The sequence below is a fragment of the Rhea americana genome, unplaced genomic scaffold (genome assembly GCF_003343005.1).
Source record: "Rhea americana isolate MKP2758 unplaced genomic scaffold, rheAme1 scaffold_134, whole genome shotgun sequence".
Lineage (NCBI taxonomy): Eukaryota > Metazoa > Chordata > Aves > Rheiformes > Rheidae > Rhea > Rhea americana.
Genome location: NW_028185417.1, coordinates 2,572,692 through 2,596,410, shown reverse-complemented (window position 1 = coordinate 2,596,410; position 23,719 = coordinate 2,572,692). Strand labels below are relative to the sequence as shown.

At 37.7% G+C, this 23,719-nt stretch overlaps 1 protein-coding gene across 1 annotated transcript in view; it reads right to left on the bottom strand.

Annotated features, from left to right (window-relative positions):
* The window catches only part of SYTL3 (synaptotagmin like 3), a 30,069-nt gene that overhangs the window by 2,312 nt on the left and 4,038 nt on the right, over nucleotides 1-23,719 (bottom strand). Inside the window, exons 3-13 of the mRNA XM_085298013.1 lie at nucleotides 21,507-21,571; nucleotides 18,864-18,915; nucleotides 17,442-17,514; nucleotides 16,330-16,402; nucleotides 12,818-12,942; nucleotides 9,517-9,660; nucleotides 6,809-6,987; nucleotides 4,494-4,596; nucleotides 2,310-2,480; nucleotides 1,994-2,108; nucleotides 659-767 (exon numbers count right to left, since the gene is read on the bottom strand). Of these exons, the coding sequence (XP_085154139.1) occupies nucleotides 659-767; nucleotides 1,994-2,108; nucleotides 2,310-2,480; nucleotides 4,494-4,596; nucleotides 6,809-6,987; nucleotides 9,517-9,660; nucleotides 12,818-12,942; nucleotides 16,330-16,402; nucleotides 17,442-17,514; nucleotides 18,864-18,915; nucleotides 21,507-21,571 (1,209 nt within the window). The remainder of the gene's footprint in view (nucleotides 1-658; nucleotides 768-1,993; nucleotides 2,109-2,309; nucleotides 2,481-4,493; nucleotides 4,597-6,808; nucleotides 6,988-9,516; nucleotides 9,661-12,817; nucleotides 12,943-16,329; nucleotides 16,403-17,441; nucleotides 17,515-18,863; nucleotides 18,916-21,506; nucleotides 21,572-23,719) is intronic.

Here is a 23,719-nt window from a genome sequence, read left to right as displayed (position 1 = left end):
TCATCCATCTCACTGAAGATAGGTACCACAGCTGGTAAAATGTCCCTGTGAGCTGTTAAACATGTAACCCAGTATCACACTTCCAGCAGTGTCTGATGCCTGACAGAAAGTAAAACGAGCCCATGTACCAACTATTCAGACAATGCATGGGAAGGAAAAAAAAAACCTCATGTTCCTTCCTCTTCTAAAATCTCTAGAATGAAGAGGATAAAAGTGTCTCTCCCAATATATATAAAGCCGTATTTCATTCTGCATAGGTACACTTGAAAACAGGAATAAAACTACAATAGCATCAGCTCCCTCTTGATTTACAATTTCTTCACTTTTTCTCCTAATATATGATTATTAATATAATAATATTATACTGATACTTAAAACAGTAAATGTTAAATTTTAATTTTAATATCAAACCTCAGTAAAATCAGAAGTTCCATTTAGGACTCAAAGAACAGAYTGGACCCTTCACTGCCCTGCTGCAGGCTACCATCAAGCAGATGCCAAGCGTAAACTGTCACCATTACAAGGAAGTCTGCCTAAGAGTGTGGATAATGCCACTTTTTCACATGACAATCATTTCCTGACCAAAATATGTTAATATTTACCTTTGTGCAGGATGTGTGTGACATTTTCTATTTGAAGAGTTAAAGCTCATACATACCCTTTAACGAATGAGTTCAATGTTCCAGCTGACCTTGGCACAGCCAAGTTCTTAGTCCCAAATATCATAACCTGAAGCTGGCAGCTGGGAGCTCCTTGGCCTTTTTTTCCTGAAACAGGAGCAATTATCACATTTAATAACCATTTAACATTTAATAACCGCCTGATAGCTGAAAGTGCTGCTATAAAGAGGAAATAACTGAACAGTATTACTGAGATGAGCACTCACTCATAGTACTGTATTGGGTTTATTTGAAAGACTCGCACCTGCTTGCAAAGTCTGTAATTCAAACACAAAAATGCAAACAATCAGTAGTAGGCTGCTTTGCAATTCCTGTTCCAAACACAGAGCTTTCTTTTGCATTTGCAAAGACTACACAGAGGGCAGGACTCACAGGAGTGTTCCACTGAAGCACAGTCAGGAGCAGGCCAAACAGCCTATGCCTCAGTGTGATATTAATCCTCTGTTACAGCTCTACGTTAGCCTGAATACACAGGCACACACAGAAGGAAAAACAGAAGAAAGGAAGATGAGGACTTTGGGTTCTTTTTGGAAAAAACGGGAGTAAAAAACAACAGAAAAATAAATCTAACAGCTAATATGATCTTTCTACTGGTCTCTTACTGTTGCTATGGTCTTGAGTATAGACAGCACTACTATGGCTCTGTCCTGCAGTGACTCTTATAGTCTAATGAGCTAAGGAAAATGAGGTTGTCCTGTTCCCTACCCTCAAGTGTTTGTTTTCTTCCATCAGTAGACACTTGGCTCTGATGCACTACAGCAATACTTACATACCTAACAAGTCTTCCATTACCAAAAACTGAATCCACCTGATTCTACACTTTAAACTAAGCATCCTCCAAGTGAAACAATCATCTGCTCCAAATGAGACCACTGGAGGAAGCTAAGGGTGCAGGTCTGGTACTCTAGCAAACAATTTCCCTTCCACCTTTTCTCTAAATTGGCAGTTTCTACTGCCAGACTGGACTTGGGCAACAAAACTACTGCATCACTTCCAGAATAAAATCTACTGGCAACACCATATATGCACAAGCTTGCCAAACATATGGGTGCATCATACTACTGCCATTCTAATAAGCAGCAGTTGTCAGTATTAAAAGGAACAAAAAGATGAAGCTGGCAAACTTTTAAATTTTAATCAATTTAAAATATAATACCTCAAACCACAATTTGCAGCAGCTGTTAAAACCTCATGCAAGAATGTTGTCTACTCATACAGACACACACTGTTGATCATTTGTTGATACAAAATGATCAAATGTTGATCATTGTACTTTTCTAGCTAGCTTTCATTTATGCTGAAGTGTTTTATACCTTCTCTCATCCACTTTTCAAACTGGAAATTTTTATCCTGTGCTGGTATTGACAGTCTTGCAGACACCAGGAGTTCTCCGCTGTACTGGACAAGATTATGTTCAGGCTTCTCAAGCTGAAGAGAGGGACACAAAGAAGTCTGCATCACTGCAACCATCCTATTCCACATCATTCTTAGAGTGCATTTATACTTGCAACATGTCTTATTCATGGGCTGGTTTGACAACATTCTTCCCTCAATGATCTCAGAGGGGTGATYTACCTTTCACTACATGCTGTTCTTCAGATACAATTAAGCACAAAAACTAAGAGTCACCTTGGCTTTGAGCTGATACCAGCTGAACAACTCTGCTGAGCTATCTTTGAAATTCCACGCTGCCAGTGAGATGACGACTTCCCCCAAAAACACCCTGTATTTGAGTGCTCCTGCATGCCACACGGAGATTTGAAGCTGCCGGCTTCCCAGCTGAGAGTATTCAATCTTGTACTAGGAAGATAAACAGCATTTACAAAGCAATGTACAGAATGAATACAGGCACATGTACATAACCTGCTCAAAGGAAGCTCAGCCACAGTATGGCTGAACGCATCTGGATCCAGACAGGATTATGTTGTCTTAACATATTTTGCAATTTACTTCTTACCTCTCTCCTTAAATGCTAAATAATATTCATCTAAATATACAACATTCTGGAGATACCTTTGCCTGTTTTTTGTTAAAGATGTTGATTATTAATCCAGAAGTTTAAATAATTGTTGACCATTTTTGATAGTTTTTTTTTTTATATTTCTGTTTTAAACTCCCAGTACAATTTGACTGCTCTGGGTAGAGGTCAATTCAAGATTCAGACACCTTCATTCTGGTCAGTGGAGAGCTACTCAACACAGTCAGTAGAGGTTAGGAAGTAGTCATCTGACCAGTCACTAAAGCCCTGATCTACTTCATAAACACACTTAGGTCTGTATGAGGTATCTTGGGTATCTAAGACACCTGCACGAGACTGGTGAATGTGATGCACAACCTACGGGTGACTCGCAGCCTCCCGGACTGGCAGCTGGATGGCTTAGGGCATAACCACCCGCATCTAGGCAGCTGAATCACAAGCTGGGTGTGGGCTCTAGAGTGAGCCAGATCACCCTGAGCTCCATGAGTCCCAAGAGCACTTGCATACTTTTCACACRTAACTATCTAAATGTAGGTGCCTTAATCTGCAGCTGGATCCTACTAAAGTTGATCTCAGTGTCATAATACAGCTTACCTGCACCAGCATTAAGTGCTTTTGACCATTTCTGCTACTTTGGATGAATTAATATTTAAATTAATTTAAATGTTTTTTAAATGAGCTGCTCTTGGGGTTCACATAGACAGCTCAAACATGGCTCTCACTCTCCTTCCATCAGTTCTCCATGACTCTGGCGTTGAAAAGGGACTGTAAAGTTAGAACTAATTCTTTCTGATTTAGGTTTTTTTCCAATCAAAACCCTATACATCGACTGGAAGGTATATGAGAATTACATACACAACATGCATCTTTTTTTGTTACTATACCTATGACTGGGTCCTCACAACATTCTAACAATGTTCTTTTCAAAGATATTGCCTCTTTCATTCACTACAATTTCCTGATGTTATACACACTGACAGATGATGGTTACACAAACTCTTCTGTAGTTCCAAGAGCTCCGGCAGAAGTTTGTCCCTCCTTCAACTTCAGTTCATTACATGTCGTTCAAAGAAAACACAGTTAAATGTTACGGAGGAACTTATCATCTTATGCATTGCTGCAGCTCACTGATTTACACAAAAAGATGGGAGTGTAGTGGTCTGAGCACAGAACTGGAGCTGAGAACAAGCAAACTACTAATCTCAGTTCACCCAGCATCTGTGAAATGAGAATAATGCAAATAAAGTCTCTTCCTAGACAGCCCTCATAAGGGTGACGGAAATATTACAAGGCATTAAGGAATTAAAATCATACCTACTGTTCTCTGATGGGATTATTACTGTTTGAAATGACAGTGGAAACAAATACACAGCATCAGTTGCATAGGGAAAAGGAAGCTGACAACATTTGAGAGCGGATGGCATGTATTGGCATGTATTGCAGAGACACTTGCAACAACATTCACAAAAGGTTCAAAGGGATACCTGCACAGAATACTAGCCCCACTCTGAAATACACTCAGTTCATGCAAGTACAAAAAAGTATGTCTATACAGAGGGCACCCATTTTGCCACAATTTTGTTCAGAACACAAAAATTAATGAAGAGCATTTCTACAGACAAAGGCAGATTCTTCTAACAGTTTGCATAACCACGGCATAACTTCAAAAGCATCTTCTCTTACTTGGACTGGCAGCCATCATTCTTTAATGATTGTTGTCACTGACTCCTGGACTTGCCACAGGAGGACAATATCGAACTAACAGGACTGTACATTACAAAAGGAAACATTATCAAGGAAAAGCATACTTAGTGGCAAATAATTGCAAATGGTACCTTCAAAGTCTCATGAAATTCTGGATCCACTGTGCTCTTCTTGACAGCTGTCTTCCGCTTATTCCGAGGAGATTTATCAGGAAGTAAATAAACCTTAACATACCTTGCAGGTAGAGAGGATAAAAGAAAAAATGAAACTAGGAAGAAAAATAAAATAAACTGGAAGGATTTTTTATCATTAATTCTTAAATGATTTAATTGACTTTGTAATTCTCAAAGCTATAAAATGCTAAATCATCATTTATATCCATCCTTTGTTTCTCAGTAAAAAAAGGAAACATATTATAAGGATCCCTATATATTTTTCAGGTAATGTGTTTCAATCCTATTATAATTAGAATAGAAACAGTATCTTAACAGAATCTTTTGTTTTCAGATTTGTGGCCCCCGATAAACTAGTCACCAAGGAAGAGGGTTATTATCAACTGTAGCAATAGGACACACAGTATGTTATGTGATCAAAAAAAAAAAAAAAAGAAAAGAAAAAAAAACAGCTCAGTCAAGTTTAGAATCATTAATGCTTGTTTATGAAGAAAATATCTCACCCTTGCAACATCAAGTACCACAAGTACCATATATTTTAAAAAGTTATAATCATACAAATAATATATAATAATTAATAACTGTTTTCAAGCTAATTCTTTTAATAACCACTGGAGCAGAAGGGTGAGATTTTTAGAAGTGTTCAAAACTGCCTCAACATTGCTGCAAGGAAAATCAGTAAAAAAAAGTATTATAGAGGCTGAGTGGAACTAATGTCAAACATCAGTGATTCCAACCCAAAATCTCTCATGTGTAGGTCATGTGAACAATTTAACACTTAAACATTCCCCTTGGTATGCACTAAGTGGGCTGTATTTGTGTTATGGATTCAAAAGTAAAGGAGATTATTAGCAATACAGAGTGCCAGCTCACAGTGCCTGGCAAGGTAAAAAATGCTTGTTAATACAGCACTATTTTAAAAACATACTTTTGATATGTATTTCAGATATTATGATTTGAACTAATTTCAAGAGGCCCTCGGTTAACTTGTTGGATCAGCTGTATCTCATCAGTGTAGAATTTATACTTCTTCCCTGTTCTTTTCAAACCTACCTGTAGGTAAAACTACTTTTAAACATTTGGGGTACTGTAAGTTTAAGTCTTTCACTCTATCACACAGCCAATGCATTTGCAAAGTAACCAGAGTTCAAACCAGTCAAGGAGCTAAACAATTCAACAGGATTTAAACAGCAGTTAGAAGTTTGCTTTTTGGTAAGTGCTCTAAGTAAATACACTGCCTGTTCTTTTTCTCTTGTTTGGAAACAGCGCTTTGTATGCCAATAGAGAACACTGTGTTCACTGTGCACATAGCTCTTCCCCCATTGCCTCGCAGGCTTCCTGCAACTGTTTTCCTGGTTTAACTACCAAGTATCGACCCACTGCTGAAGCGCTCCCTAACTCTGCTGTTTCACGAACTGTCATTCCAGCAAGACTCCTCTCATCCCAAAGGTCAGTTTTAAGATCTTCCTGTGCAAGATACACAAAGCCAAATTACTTCTGGATGAAGGTGAGTAAGTCTGCAGTTCCAACGTGGTCACTGAAACGTGTTCAAACGCTGCACGACAGCAGGGGCCAGAACACGTATAAGAACACGTAGTTGGATATTCTGCTTGGTGATTTTTCAGGAATGATTGCTGCATGGTCAGAGAGGATCATCCAGCAATAAAAAGACAAACCATCAAGGTTTAAACATCAAAATGACACTTTCTATGGCATGTTTTATATACAGGTATTTTTTCCTCTTATCATAACACACAATTATTAACTAGCTTTAGCTTTAAAAACGCATTGCAGTATCTGAAATTTCTATCTGTATTATAGATGAGGAAAATGGAAGCACAGAAGTAGTATGTCAATTGCCCAGTGACCCACAATGAGTCAGTAGATGAATTAAGAACATGACTCACATTTTGATTTTCCATCTCATTTTTTAACTATTAAACCACATATGTATTAGTTTTGCAGGCACAGCTTAAGAGCTAAAATCTGAACAGCTACTCTCTAGCACTTATGAGCAACACAGATTCCAACAGCTCCCAGGCAGGGAAAGAGAATATTGCTAGTAGAAAATGTTCAGAATGGAAACTGATAAGCTCTAGTATGAAACCTACTTGTCCTGCAGCCTGTAGATGTAAAAAGTGTTGATAAATATATGGGATATTCTGAAAAGTGCTAGTATGGCATACCATCATATATGAATCTATTCCACTACATACATACCTGTCTTAAAAATGAATATGTTATTTCTTTCTCCTTCAAAACAAAGTACTTACGGATTACACTTCTTCTTCTTCTCCTCTCCATAAGCCAGATTCTTGCATCCCCTGATGCTGATTTCTAAAATGCAAGCTTTGAAGATGTATCTTATGGCAAACTCTATTTCCCCTGTGACATTAGCCTTGCCAAAATTGCCATATTCAGTGCAAGTGCTGTTAAGACTGTACAAACTCCCCTAAGAAAAAAGAAATGTTTAAGGAAAAGTAGCTTCAAATCAAATAGGACAAAACATTTTTTCTCTTCAAATGTCAATATCTTTACTGAGCTGACTGCAAAGCTACTGGAAATTATTAAAGACTTAAGATAACTGGTATAAAAGCATGCTATTGTTTTCCATACCAGCCCTTAATATTGTAACTGCAAAATCTACTGTTTTACCTTTCTCTCTTCAATAAACTTTCTGGGCTAAGAAAATGCTTTGTTAAATAATTTCTTGATCAGGAAATTATGTCCCAGTAAAGCTGCCATGTGTCTTCCCATCAGAAAATAGATCAAGTATTTGAAAAGAAGAAATGACTATCCCTCAGTGATGGTTACTGAAAATGCTCTGAAATCTAAGAAGATACAGAACAAGACTGCGTACATAGAACCTTGCATTATGGCAAGGCACCCTATTATTAACTAATACGTATTAAAGGAAACAAAAGTGACAATACATCCCTCAGTTCCATATAGAAATGACATATTCCATATTGCAGTAGACAGTTCAGGAAAGATTAAAATATGAAGACATTCAGTTATCACATGTCAGAGCATAAGGAAGGTATTTTCTGGCCTGGGTTCTTCACTGCCCTCAGCTACTTTGTTCTCCTTTCATTTATTCTCCCCTACAGGGCAAAGGTTTGGATGCTCCCCTTCCATGTACATAAACACACTATGTGTGTCTAGCATTTACAGAAGCCATGAAACTGAAATGAAGGAAGAGTCTATAATGCTTTCTGTGGCCCAGCAGAGCCAGGTAACCTCATGGTATTATCTAGCTTTCACTGTATGAAATGATCAACTCAATCAAAATTGTTTGGTCTCCATGCATTTATAATAATATTCTTTAATGTGAGCCCCAGAAACTTTCTACATAGCATGTGTCATAAAGACACAATTGCTGTTCTGATTAATCTCACAGTAAAATTGTCCTAGATTGCTAAGATATCTGTGTTATCTGTGTCACTCCTCCCTCTGAAAACACCAGCCCACACGAGACTGGTTAACCAAGGAGTTTTGCATTGCACAATCCAGCAGCTAAGAGCACAGGGTTAGTGTTTATAATAGATCATATCTCTCTTCCATGCAGATGCTGTTCTTCATTTGTGCAACTTGCAAAATACCCATTTTAAAAGTCACATCAATAGCTCACAGAAGCTATCTACTCTTTCTCATAAGCTCCAAGTAACATGCAAATGTAGAAGAAAGAAGGGTCAGAGTGCTTATTAAGGAAGTTAAAAGAAGAGCTAGGACTAAGATTTGCCCTGATGCTTGTTGCATCCAATCTTGCTCCCTCCATAGGATGTATATCAGTGGTAAGTAATCTCCCTTGCAACTTTGCTCAGTACTGCTCTTCCACTTACTGACAGAGAAGTTTTGTTATTCATCTGACCACAAAAATGTTTATTTTCCATCAAAATCCTTCATGACAAAGGAACAGAAATAGATTTTTTGCCTTAGCTCATATATCCTAACAGAAGTTCTGCATAAGTGCCCTAATATTTATTCTACATACCTTCTTATGTATTCAGAGAAGCTAGAAAATTACTCTGAAAAATGTTTGGATTGTTTCCTAATTGATCAGGAACCACTCACATTCAATGTAGAAATGGCTCATCCTTGGTCCAGAACACAGGGATTTAGCAGTGACTTCCTGTACTGCATATCTGCTAGCATGACTGAGAGCAATACCATCTCATATTTTTGGAAGATACATTTTCATGGAGTGGTGATCAACATCAACCATTCATCCATAAAGAGGATGTTTAATAGAACTTGACCTTCCCCTTTATAAAACAGTAGAAAATACTTCACTTTTAAAAATGGGCTGCCTATAGTTACAATAGTTGCCAGTGGAATCACAAATGTCATCCAAAACTGGTTTCCATTTGCTATTATAACACCTTAGACTCTACTGTGCAGCAAACTGTGAGGGAGCACCAAGGTCTTTGTGTGCGTTTTTACACTTCTGCAAAGTGAGCAAGGTTGTTTAATTTTGATTCCATGAATCAAATTAGAATTCCCTTCTTTACAATATCAGTTATGGATTCCTTGACCATTTGCCAAACCTCATCACTAATATATAGAAATTATCCTTAACAGTTAAATCACAGAGACTTTAAGGCTGAATTCTTTATAATTCTTTTTTTTTCTCTCATTGCAGTATTCAAAATGCCATCCATCAAAGGAGGTTTCAATGACATCCCTTAAACCTACGAACTGCTTCCTTGGCTTCTGTCACTTTTGGCTTCTTTTTGCTCCTGTCAATTCCGCTGATATTCTGACATCTGGATTTCATTTCTGCTGACATTTGCATTACCACAATTCTTGCAGAATAACAAAACTCTTCTATGAAAAGTTTTAAGAGAAAAAGCTAGCTACTAGGTGAGAGACAACCGCATTCAGGATCCGAACCCTAATACAAAATGCGAAGATCTTAGCTTTTACATTTGTCACCATTAGACATCTATTCTATTGTGCTTCACCCTTCTGCTTAACTTACATGTCTTCTGCCCTCACAGAAAACTGAATCACTTGCAGGACTGGTTATTGTATCTTCTTCCTGTTTGCAGGTCCTTTGGGTAAGAATTTCACTGTCCTTCTGGGACTCAGTGATGAGCTGTTGAAGGCTGGGTGTAGTTTTTAGCTGTAAGAGATTCAGCAATTAATTTCTTTTTGTCTGAGACAAAAGCTCTGGAGCTTCAGGAATGCTATCACAGGAAAATTCAGTTAATTAGCGGCAATTCACTCTGATCAATCTCATACAGCTGGCACACCTCCAAAGAGAATGTTGTAACTTAATTTAAATGTTGATTTACAACCCCCTCATTCCTGTTAGCAGTATATTCATTATATTAATAATTTTCTAAAATCAACATACCACCACTCAAAGTAATGATCAATACCACAGCAACTACTAAGAGCACTACACTAATAACACACCAAAAGTAGCAATACACTATAAAGGGCCTTATTAGTCTTTGACAAAACAGTAATTTTGTCAAAAAAAATCTTGCCTCCAGGAAATTAAAAATAGTATTTTGCAATATACATGATACATTCCTATGTCTACTTCTGCAAGAGTGAATGTAGGTTAAAAAGAGATTTGAAAATAGGAATAGACAAGTTCCTATTTAGCTGTGATTATAGAAAAAAAGATAAATTTTTGAGGTTTATCTGTCTTTGCTTTGTCTTTAATTCCATTCACTTTCCCAATCTTCCAAAGAAAACTCCAATAATTTGTGAGAAATTAACCCATAAAGTAGCAAAAGTCCTTGAGATTTACCTTCTTCCACCTCTGTTCCCAACAAGAACAGACTTAATTAAATGAAGTGCCAAAACACTAATTCATATGACTAGAAATACACTGAAAATAGGTCTAGGATCATTCTGGCACACCATTAACCCTGGATAATATAATTCATGAAAAATATGTTCACAGGTCAATGGGTAGGGAAAGATTGAGGAGAGAAATTTTAGAAGATTAGCATCTAAGGACATAATTTGTTAGAAAAACACCTGTATGACAAGGATTACCTGAAAGACTAGAAAGAATACAGAGTGACTGAATCAACTAAATGATTGTGACTTTTTGCATAGAAGGAACAGATAAGATATATTTAACAGACCAGAGAACCCTCCTATAACCATCAGCAGAAAGTACTAAAGCATGAGGACATCAGAAGAGATGACATACATTCTGAAAAACAGGATGTGCAAAACCCAAACCAGCACACTGTCATTATGATGCACATAAATTATTATGTATAATAATTGCCCTACCTTAATGATAGATGTAAGAATTCATCAAGTTCCCTTAAAAGCAAGGAGACAGTTATAAAGTGCATTCAAAATAATATATCAGGAAAAAAAGAGTATGTTTCTCAGAAGAGAACCTGTCTTCTGCTATGCAAGTCCTTCTGCATTCAGAGAAGCAGGACTTCTTAATTCTCTTCTTTGTAAGCAACAGGATTGCTCTAAAAAATCTTGAAACCAGTACTGATTTCACTTCCTAGCCAAAACAGCCTACGAGACACTGAAATATAGCTTGCTTCTTCGATCAGAAAGACTTCTCCACTGTATTAAACAGAAAATAAATGATTGACTTGGCAACACAGATACCAGTGCTGACTCAGGTCCTAAGCAAGACTCCCAAATAGCCCTGCTCTAATGCCTGCACCAGTGTTACGAGAGCGGTGACCAACAACTGACACACCGCAAACAGCTTCTGGAGCCTGCCCATTTTTGCTATTTCCCCCAGTGAGGTAGGGGAATCTACTTCCTTAAGTTCCTTTAATGAATTTAGAGATTCTGATGATGAGAGACCCTAGGAAGTGCTATTCAATTACTTTATAAATCCAGGATTTACACTGGCTAATAGTTCTTGCCACTGGACTGGTTTTTTATTATTATTATTATTACTGAAGTTAACTATAATCTTTCTCAACTTCAATCCAGGTGATCAAGTTCAGCACACATCATAAATCAGGAAAAATTCACTTCAGAGAGAGATCTTGCTCTTGAAATGGAAGTGCTGACCCATTTTTACAGTCTGGCTGTTCAAAATGGCAGAGTTCCAGGTATTACTTCCCAGTCATTCCTGGGAGAAAAAGTATACTGTTTTAATTAATTCTCTGAAAATGCAGACAAGTCCTTTCTTTGGTGGGACTCACAGCAAATCAGATTTCTAGATCATATTAATCAATTTCAGTGGTTAATTTTCAAAGTTACTTTACAAGTGAATTGAGAGTAATTGAAAACAGGTTCTGTGCCTAACTTAGTCATCAGTTCTGGTAATGATACAAACATCTACCCTTACTAAATGAAAAATCAGAACAAGACAAAATAAACAGAAGAATAATACAGTGTTGCCATTGACAGAGATTAAAAAAAAAAGTTTTAATCACTGTACCGATACAAAAAGCCACCATGTAGGTTTAGGGATGGCAAGTAAAATTTATTTCAATGATGACATTCATGAGAGAAAAAATATCAACAGTAATTCCAGCAATTCCAGCTTAGATGTAGTTGAACTGGTTTGAATGAAATAAAGGCTCTTTGACCCACAGAATTAGAGCTCTAACTACACAAACAACACTGAGCTGTCAAAATTCAGCCACTTAGCAGACCACATACACTATGTGGGTCACTGGAGATATAAAAATGTACAAAACAAAATCTTCAGTGTAACTCTAAAGCAGACACCTGACTATTATCAGCTCTGCACAACTTGTGAAAAAAGGAAGATTGGATTTTTCTCAAATTTTTCATGAAAACACTGAAAGCTTATGGCTGCAGGTGAAGTAGAATGAAAACAGAAGTTGCACAGCAGCTAACAGCAGTCATCATTTTCTCCTTGACAAAGAGCAAAGCGCTCAGAAAATGTGAGGATGGGTTTGGGATGGCCATGGCTTAGTCCTGCTCAGCAACAAGAGGGGCAGGAGTAGGACAAGAGACAGAGCATCTCCTGGCAGCCTTATGGTCACACAGAGCACGTGGCAATCAGCCCCCAGAGTGTCTGTGAGCACCTGCCAGCAAAACAACCTCATCCTCTTCTGCCTCACATGAGACACTTTGCAAAAACTCAATCTTGGGTGTTAGCTCTGAGCTGAGACCAAGCATGTACAGCTGGTCAAAAATTCTGTGAAGAACCAGATTTTTTGCCATGGTCAGTGAGCAACAGCTAAGCTCTGCTCCTATAATAAAAGTAAAATCACACAATAAGAGAAATTATTTTTATAAATATATTTCATTCCTAAAACAGACCTTACAGTTCCAGAGATTGAGTACAATGATTTAGATACCCTGCTTGTAATGTTGATGGCAGTGTCAGACTGGCTCCTTCTTTCCTTCCTCTTTTCCACATTCTGCCCATAATCTGTGGTTAGGAGACTTTTGTCAGCCATATCATTCTGGGACTTAGAGATTTCTGAAGTGAACAGAGAGAGATGTCATTATAATAAACATTGCAAGCAATCCTGTAGATTTACAGGCCAATACTGTATCTTTCAGACTTTCATCCTGTAATTCCAGTATTGATCTCTTGAGAGTAAGGAACAGATAGGAAGCCAAGTACCTGTCTCATTTTGTATGATTATATTTTGCCTACCTAAATTTTCCCTGCTGTTTCAACCAGAAATTATATTTTTTGCATCCTATCCTTATAGGTGCTGCAAGGAATCGTTGCATCAAATCCAGCTTCATCACAGAAGTAGCTGCTACTGTCCCTGTATATAGTTTAGATATTGATTTGTAAAGTGGTATTTGCAAATAAGTATTGACTAGTTTTCTTCAGAATAAAAGTAAGAATATTATAGTAACTTCTAGTGACACTACAGTGGAAATTAGAAAGTGGAGTATATTGAAAAATACTTAGAAATGAATCCAAAATATGGAAGAAAGGAGAGATATTGCATCCTCTGGTCCCAAACCACATATAATTTCAAGATCAACAGCAGCCCTCATTGACTTCAATAACACTATACAGATAAGCTTACGTCTATACTTAAGTACCTTATTGAATTAGCAGCTCAGTAACGTACAGTTTATTGTCAAATAAATCTGTAAGGCAATTGGACATTTAGTACACCACTTTTTTGTTTCTTATTCCTCGGGGTGCAGTCAGAGCTTTACGTAAAGGGAAGGACAGCAGTCATTTGTGATTTCTGAAGCTAAAAACTAACAGGCTCAGCAGCAAACACTGTTGTAAACCCTAGATAGTTCCTTACAAAGAATTAATAATGTATAAGTGGTACATGAAATAGCTATCACATGTTTAATTCATGCAGAAGAAATAAATCTTTCTCCTGTACAAAAGTTACCTTGGGGGAGCCTCAGACAGCAGACAACACATCATTATGGTATTCAGGAACAACGGCACTCTGGAGTGACTTTTAAAGCCATTTTGGGTTAGTTTTGTCATTAGAAGCAATCAGTCCTCACATGTTTATCATACTTCAGGTACACCATTAAGGCATCGCATGACATACCCATAGGCAGGCTCAATTAAATCATCTCTGACTGTAAATTAAATTATGTTTTTAAAATACACAGTGAAATCAGAGATCATAAAAGAGAATGGAGTAATGAACCTAATGGAACAGATACAATCTGAACAGTTTAACCAGTAGTAGAAGCAGAAACACAAGCTTGCTTCACACTCTCTTAAAATGAACACGTTGCAAAACAGCTTATTGTGAGAAAAGGTTTTCGTATCTGTTCTTCCTTTGGCTTCTCTACTCGAACAGTCAGTAAGACGGGACACTATTGCTTCACTCCATGGGTGATTTTGCACTGCAAAGAAAACTACAACCAGCAACTCATTTTCATCTCCTGTTGCTGCCAAAGCAAGCTGGAATGGAAAGAAACACTATCAAGAGCAGGYCGGACAAGGAAGACATGGTGTCACATGTGCTATCCCTTGTCCCCAATCTGCTCTTAGCCATGCATACACGTTGCCCCCAGTGATAGCATCAGAGGCACAACTAGGATCTCCCCGCTTGTTTACTGCAGTACACAGGAGCTGCTTGTATTAAATACCTCTGCACACCAGGACATTTTCATCTACATAAGATACAGAGTGCTAACTTTAGACACTTGTGACTGAAAGCATTTATAAGTGCCAGGTTTCAGTGACAGGCCATATTGTCTGCAAAACCTGTCTTCTTAGGTCAAGTCTTTCTCTCTAGAAGGCTCTCTATACCTTCTTTTAATCATTGATTTTGGTAATTGTAATAGCCTGTTATTTTCTTATAAATTAAAAGCTTCTTACCCTAATTGAGGATGACAGTAACTGAGTGTGGTTTCACGCAGAGCTAAGCTGGGCTAACAATTTGCTGCCCTCCCCCCTGCAAGTACTTCTCTCCTCATCCCCTGATTCCTGGCCACATGGCCCTGTGAGGTGCAGGCTCCAACACAGAGACCTTACCTTGAGCCTATTTAACTCACTAAGCCAGCAGAAAAGTGCCCATTTGTTTTGGCAGGGTTAGTGTTCTGTCCTTTTAATTAGTTAAATCAGGATCACAGAAGAGTCCAAGAACACCGACATTAATTCTAGCTAAGCAGTGACCAGAAAATGAGAATGAGAGGAAAGATGGGAAGGAGAAATAGGGCCTTCCTCTTGGTAGCAGTGAGCTATTGCATTAGCTCACTGCATCTTGTGAAGCCAGAAGCTGAGGCTTGTGCTTTAGGTGATGACAGTCCTGCAACCTGTCTCTACCAGCAGCAGTGGGACATGCCCAGGCTGCAAACTAACAGAAAGCAAAATAAATTTGTTTGCATCCTATTCTGTGCTGCCTCAGCTAATGTGCTTTCAGTAATAAAGCATCCCAGGCCCCTTCTACACCACACTTCTATTCAGGAGAGATAGGCATTGAGTCTCTGCACAGCTTTAGTATGTATTCACATGGACTTCACATTAAATCTGTGGAGTTAAAGGAAAACAGGATTTTATGATGGATAGAAGAAGTCAGAGGAATGAGTGAGCAAGAGGAAAGATCAGAGCTAATGGGAAAAGCAGAAAGAGAATAAAGCCGATTTATTCAGGTCTAATCTTACATTTGGGTTTGTTAAAGACATTGAATAAATGCTGAGGTTGGTTCAAATGCACACCAACCTGCAAGCCCTCTTCATGAGGCTCAGAACCAGGTTTCCTTACTGATTCCTTTAAACTCCTCTCCTTAGAGACAGGCTGCTTTCAGTGCAGTAAGCCTTAGAGATGTATAGCCTGTACCATAAAGAGTAGTAGATAGTATAAGTGAATGGAAGGAAACAAAAATGTCAAAATGAAAGAATTGTTAGGAGTGGTTAGCTGTTAAAAACATGCAAAGAAAAGGAAAAAAAAACTAGACAAACTGGGAAAAAGGAAGGAAGTCCTCTTAAAAACTGCCAGAGAGTGAAAACATTAGCCCCTATTTCCTTTACATGACAGGTTCTTTGACAGGGTCAGTTGGGGTTCAGTCAGACAGATAACACAAAGATAGAAAACTACAACAGAAAATAGAAGAGAGAGAACTACAACAGAAACTTTGAGTTACTTCCATCAAATTTACTACATCTGAACAATCACTAAACTTAAAAATAACATTACATAGTCTTTGCACTCCCTACATGAAAGGAATTCTCTGCTGATATCATCAGCTTGTTAAACAACTGGCAGAATACTGATGCAGAACTTAGACTTACCTTATTATTTCTATGTTTAGCTCTGTCGTGACATTAGTCATTACAATACCCTTAAGTTGTAATTACTTTTTGGCCAACAAACGGAAATATTTGATTGTTATTCTAGAATGATGATGCAGTGAAAGCCACTTACTTTTTATATGTGTTGTGAGAGACAAAAACAAGTTTTCCACAGATTTATTAAAACTTTTAGTCTGACAGAGTTCCTGCAAATGGAAGAGTCCAAAAATAAGAACACACAGAATATTTGCTGTGTTTCAAAGTTTCCATCATCACATGCCTACAGACTACACAACCAGTAAATGGTGAGGCTGCAGTCCAAACACATCTGAGCACATATTTCTACACAATTGCATACTGTCACACTGACGCATGATTATGGAGGATTATCTTTTCAGTTCCACACTTCTTGGCATAAAAGTGGAACTCCTCATAGAAAGATCTCATAGCAATTTCATAAATACAACTAATTACATGACTAATTCATTGTAATATAGTTAATACTTCAAGTAGAAAAATTTTACCTATTACAGAACTGCTATTATGCTCCTGTGCCTCTAAAAGCAAAGTCATGGTAAGCACATATTTAAAAGTTCAAGAAAATAGCAGTGGACTTCAAAACCAGGGCCTCAGGACACAGATTAAAACCAGCTGAAGTAGATAGCAACATTTTGTGCAATTCAATGAGCTCTGAGTTATGTCTTAGTATCCCTTTTATTAGAAACTCTAATGCAAAACTAACCATCAAAATCACTCCTTTTCATTCATTAATGAAAGCAATGCACCTAATGAACACTTTACAAAAGACTATTGAATATCACAGAATCACAGGATTGGTCAGGCAGACGGGAGCTCAGGAGATCTCTATCCAAACCCCTGCTGAAAGCAGGGTCAGCTGTGAGATCTGACCCTCACTCATGGTTTTACTAGTCCAGTCTTGAAAACCATCAAGGACAGAGACTGCACCACCTCCCTGGGCAGCATGATCCATGGCCTGACTGGGTTCCTTGGGAAAGTGCTCCCAACCCTCTCTTGTTCCAGCTTCTGCCCCATGTCTCTTGCCCTCCCATCACGCAGAGCTGTGCAGAGCCTGGTTGCATAAAACAAAGTGACAAAAGACTGCATTTATATTGCAAAATGAGCTGTTGCTATTTATGGCATTTCTGTGACTGGCCTTTTCATACAAATGACACCCTAAGACACTACATGCAAACATGTATTGCAATACGTATTGCACATATGTGCATTTACCGTCACGTTGCTTCCCACTGTGGATTCAGCAAAAGGAGGTGGAGTTGGAGGAACAACAGAAATGTTACTAGACAGTTAAGAGAAAATAAACAGGGCAACAATTAATATATTATTCTAACAGACAGACAGATAAACCACATACAGGCACAGTATCTTTATTATTTATCTGTCTTTCCTGCAGCCTGAAGATACGGGATTGAGATTTTGCATYTTAAAAAGCTGCAGCAAAGACTTACTACCTGTGTTTCTAAGAATAAAGGCTACCTTTTATCTTGTTGATCTTGGGCTGCTCTAAGCAGAATTATTAATTTAAAACAATCAGGTAGACCTAATACAGGACAGGCTTCCTAGAGTTCTTTATGCTTGGCAGTATTACAATCTGAGCTCCACATCGTGAAGCACAATTCTTGTCTAACATGTCACATCTCTGTTTCAGAAAGCAATCATCTTTATTTCCTCTGCTGGAAGGATCCTTCCACGCCCAGGCCCAGAACTGTTAGAAAGCCTTCTGTTTTACAGCTTTTGTTATAAATAGACCAGATTTGTGGAAAAAAAATTCACTCAAGACTGTTACCACAGCACAATCACAGCCCCTAAAGGCAGTTAGTGCTAACTTCCTTTTCAATTCTCTTCTCCTTTACCACATCTAGGTCCTTACAGAGCCCTGGTTAAGATCTTATCTAGCTATCTACAAGTTTCCACCTTATGCAACTACATCTTGCTGGATAATTATCATAAAATTGAGGCCATTTATTGTATCTTATTTTACTTTTTTCTTTACAGAAAGAGGGTTTCTTTTACACAATACTGTTTAAGTGAACCATTATTTCATTATATATGACCCGTTTAACTTAATACTATCATGCTTACCTCAAATCACTAAGGCATTTATTCAGTGTGAACTGGATTTTTCACTTTCTTTAAGTTTTGGTAAAGAGATGCATCTTTCTGAATATAGAGTTTCTTCACTTATACTTACTCTAAAGCCATCAAATCAGCAAAATCTCTTATTTAGAAAATGTTGATGTTATTGCTTTCTAAACAAGTAAATAATTTTCACTCCTGATCACGCACAACTAGTGTGTAAATTTGAAAGACAGTGGTGAAAACAGATATACAGAAATATATAAACAGATGTTAAAAAAGTCTGTACAGCTCCCTTCACTTCAAGTAAATAAGAAAATTTTAAGATAAAAATAGTCCTCTATTGTACTTGAGACGCTTTCTATAGGCTGCTTGGATATAAAAGTGGCAATTCTTCTATGCTATTATCATTTGTATTCCAAATATTTGCATTGAAATTTGCTTTTCATAATCAAAAATATAAACTTCTGGCTGACTGGTTTATAATACACAATATATTAACTGTACAAAGTCTCAGTGTCCTAGGACGATTTGTCCTTTTATGAGTCTTACCTCAGTTTCTGATAAGATTTCAAGAGCTTTGCACCAACTGTTTCATGTCTGCCTGTGAAGGAGAAAAAACTCAAAGGTCACTTAGCAACAACAGCACTTATTAATGCCTTTTTTATACTTTTCAAAATCAGTTCACTTTCAGGTACTTGCCTGTATTTACAGAAGCTCATGCACACACAAACCAGGAGTCAAACCCGTCCCCATCTGACACATGGACCTAACTGTCAGCCAGCATGCAAGTCCCACCTGTAACAAACATTCTATCACGATTTCACCTCCCCTCTTCCAGGTAAAAGATGTTCAGCTCTTCACAAACGCTGAAAGTACTGTGTATGGGTGCTCATGGGCCCATTGCTACAGGCTGCGAAGTGCCCTCAACCTCCTGTGGTTTAGAAGGCAACTAGTCATTACAAAGGCCCACTGCACAGAAGCACATTTAATCTATAAAATGCAAACACTGAAAAGGCTGAAAATGTATACAAGAGCAGGCACATGATACATTTTTTGAACCTTCCAAAAAGCTCTTTACTTTTCATACTAGAGGCTTGAGTAATTACGAAAATGCATGACTAGTTCACAAACAAGGTAAAAATCCTTTGCTAAGGCCATCCCTATGGAGAAATAGCAACTGTGTCACGTTCCTCAGGTGAGCAGCCACATGATGTGAAGAACAGCAAGGAGCAAGCGCTCCATCAGGCACAAACAATGAAGGTTCATAAAAATGTAGTTTGCTCCTGAGTGATCACAAACAGAAAGGGCTAGTGCATGTAATACATGGCCAACTGAAAGAGCCTGAATGGTTTTAATCACTAATCATTCTTAATAAGAGCTGTACAGAAAGCAACATGTGATCCATGTTTTGTTGAAGACATCATTAATTATAACATATTACTTAAATTTAAGCAGGAGAGCTTAGTGCTAGTAAAAACAATAAATTTATGAATATTACAATTTTTAATAAGAACTCTGGATTTAATGCTCCATTATTAGTAAGTAATGTTTGGTATCTTGATTGACTGTTGCTTTTAGAGACTTTTTAGATTTTTAATTTATTAGTTAGCAAAGGCAATCTACAACCTTTATGAAAATGGGCTTTCTAATCTGTAGGTAGAAGCTATACAAAATTAATAAAAAGTGTACTGACATAGCATGTTTTTTAGTCTTCAACACGAGAAAATGTCATTGTAATGTGCATTTTGTTCAGTAACACTTATTTTATGGTAAATACTTCATTTGTATTACATTTTCAAACCAAAAGAGGGCACTGTATCTCTAAGCTTGAAGCCCACAGCTGTGTTTGGAAGTTTCTCATTTTTCCCCCTTTAATTGTATCATTTATTCTAGCAAGGAAACAAAACAAAACATATTTCTTCCTATCAACCTACCGTCTGTATATTCTTAGACCTTTGTGACTTCAACAACACTGCTATTAGAATAACTAAGCAAAATATTTCAAGCTCCCACAAAGTTTTGACAATGCAAGGTGAAAACTCATTTATTTCACTGGAAAGAAGGACAGTCAGTATCTAACAGTATCATATTCARTGTCTAGGGAACAATATATTCTTCTACAATAACTGTGAGAGATTGTTAAAATAAATAGCTTTAGACTTACCAAACTCTGAGAGATTATATGAAGTAAAATTGCTAAAAGTTATGAAATACAACTGTGCTTTAAAAAAAAAATCATCTAGTACTTTAAATTGGAGATGGTATGGGCTAGAATGGAATTCAATTAAATCTTTCAAATTCTAAGTTAACTCAGAAGAAACTCTCATAGTTCAGTTTCTTAATCCACTAACCGCTGGCTTCTCTAAGTGCCTACTACTAAAATTTGCCTGACTACATTTTTCCATTTACAAATCTCCTCCTATTTAGGATTCTCAAGAGGTACTTAAGATATTGGGAAGTGAAACTGGAACATCTAGGTACAGTCACGCACAACGTGAAATAGTTGCCTGTCTGAAGTGAAGCTTCAAGGGAAAGATGAGGCAAACTCTCTCCACCTCATTAGTCACTGCAGGTGCAAAACCCAACTAACTGCCTCTTGATTGGTGAAACATTCTTCACACAGCAATCCAGCTGTCCTCTGTATCTATCAGTGCTTTGTCTTTTTAATGGCACTGAAAAGTCTGAACACAAAGTAACGGCACAGTCAGGTGAGAGTAAAGAAACAATAGGTGTTTAGCTCTCAATTGATTTACATCCACACTTCTATTGTTTATTCCATTCCATCATTTCTTTAAGCTTTGATATTTTCTCAGTGAAAAAAATTGATGTTTTAACTTTGACAAACAATGGACGTAAGGTCATTTTCTTCCCACCCATATATTCTAACAGTTCTATAGTTTCTTTACATGTCATTGTATGTCTTAGTATCCATAATGAGCTTATAATTCAAATTGATATGACCAGCATTTTTTCCAGCATTTTTTCTTATTCTGATTACTCATTCACTTTAAAATATATTCTGTACTTTTAAATATATTCTGCTAGTGTATGATATACACTGCAAGATATAGTCTTTATTTCAGACAAATTTCCCACCAAATGGGTGAAATGCTACATACAGTGGCAGACTACATTCTGTGTTTCTCTTAGATGTACACTCCACATCAATTCAGGGCCTCTTTCAGTAATTACCTTCATTTGGATATTTCTTTGCTCGTTCCTCAAAGAACCATTCACCAGCCTTTACTTTCACATCTCTGAAAAACAAGCAATGGACATTTGAATCAACATTTCCCAAAATGCATTTTTGTAACTGTTTGATAACTATTTACCAATCAAATAATCCTCCTTAATCCAATCACAGAACTAAGATTTCCTGCCTGCTCACACCACTGACCGACTCTGTGCTGGGTTTGTGAACTCTCCTTCTCCCCTCCTTTTTTTCCTTTTGACCATGAAGGATTGCCTGTGCAAAGCAACACATACCAATCCAGGCTTTGCTCTGAAGTCAGGAGACCTGGGTCTGTATCAGTCTATACAACCAACCTGCAGGACAACACTAGACAGCTGTGGTTGCACCATCACTTACTGTTGCAGCCTAGACTGAGGAGGGGGGAAAGTCAGTGATGGAAGATACTCTCCCAGGCTGAACTCTATAACCCAAAAGCAGGAAAGAAAATGGTCTTTCTTCATTGATATGCCAGTGGACTTAACTCTTTCTTTTCTGGAGACCAACATCAAGGACGTCTGTCGTACACCAGGATCACAGTATCAGAAAGGCAACGTTCAATGTTATCAGATTAAATCGCTCTGTGAAGGGCAGAACTAGCAAAGCCCAATTTTCAGTGGATTTGTCTCTTCCAGTTTATTATCTTCAACTGATTTAAATAAAAGCTCCAATGTGAACTTATTGATTATTAAATACATGGAAAATCCTTTAACTGAGGAGCAGATTCTCTGCAGTCTTATAACACAAATTCTCATCTAAATGTCCTCCTAAATTCAGGGCATATATAAGGTCTCAACTCCATGTGGACTTTCTGATATTTATTACTGGATGAAGTCCTGCTGCAAAATTTCCTCACTGCAGGCRCTAACAAAGTTTTTCATCTCTAGTTTATTTCCCTTATAGGAAATCAATATCTTACGTTTTTTCTGTCAAATTTGCTTGAAATTGACAACCAACATACAAATTTACTGAGCACAGGTATGTGTGTATAGGACTTGCCTCCTTAAGAAAGCAAAAATCTCTAAGTGCAGCAAGAGCTATACTGATATCCATGAAGGCCAGGAAACAAATCCCTGGGGCTGCTGTTCCACACCTCACCTTACTCTATTTTAGAATACATAGACTATACGTAGGATGTTGTCTAGTCTTTTTGTGGCTTGATTTTAAGGCAATTTTAGGGATCTAAAATACAACTTTGTAATCATTGATGCAGAATATTCAAAATATTAACAAATGTAGTTCGTACTACATATTTACATGTCTAACCATAGATTTTGGTGCATAACTTTAAACAGATGAGCTTGAAAAATCATTGGAAATAACTCTGAGACAGGAAATCTTATTTATATTCAAAAGTGATCTATTAATAACTTCCTTAATTAATAGGAAAATCTCTGAAATCTCTGTCTGCTTTAGAGCTTTAAGAGCTCTGCATTGGCAGTGCCACAGTTTTATCTCCAGTCTTCCCTTTACGTTCCCCACACCACCCACGGTTATCTTCCCGAATTTTAATCTCCAGTTCTGCCCTTGCTCACATGACAACTAGGCTGTTTACAGGATGAAAACAGACCTGAAAATACTTTGATTTTTTTAAGCTAAAGTGTACATTAAGCTAAGCAAAAACCAAAAATATAGAATTAAATTGATAAAGAATTATCTTTGTCAGGTAAAACAGACTAACTTTATTAAAATGTCTTTCTAGAGTCCTAGAAGACTGGATTCCTTTAAGAAACAGTAATATCAACTCCATTCACATAACAGAGGCCTCTTCCAGGTTAAAAAAAAATAAAATAAAAACACTGTGACTCTACAAGGTTTTTTATAATTTCTTATTTTGTAAAGAACACAAACATATTTAAACACTTCAGTGGAATACCAGGCGGGGATAGCTGGCTTTCCAACGACATATCAAACTGCATGAGCATGGGGGCACTCCCCTTCCAGCAGCTACCCTTAAGCTTAAGCTATTGGGATGCTGCCAATACGCAGGCTACTCTGGCATCCCCTGCAGGACCCCAATCTGTATGTAGCTGCGCTCCCGTGCTCCTGGCCTGGAGGGGAACTTGCCCCAGTGGCCACTGAGCACCTCTTCTCTCGGCCACCTGCTACTGTGAAGCCACAAACCAAGGCCTCAGCCCCTGCCTGCTGCTGGCCCATGCCAACCCATTGCCCAGGC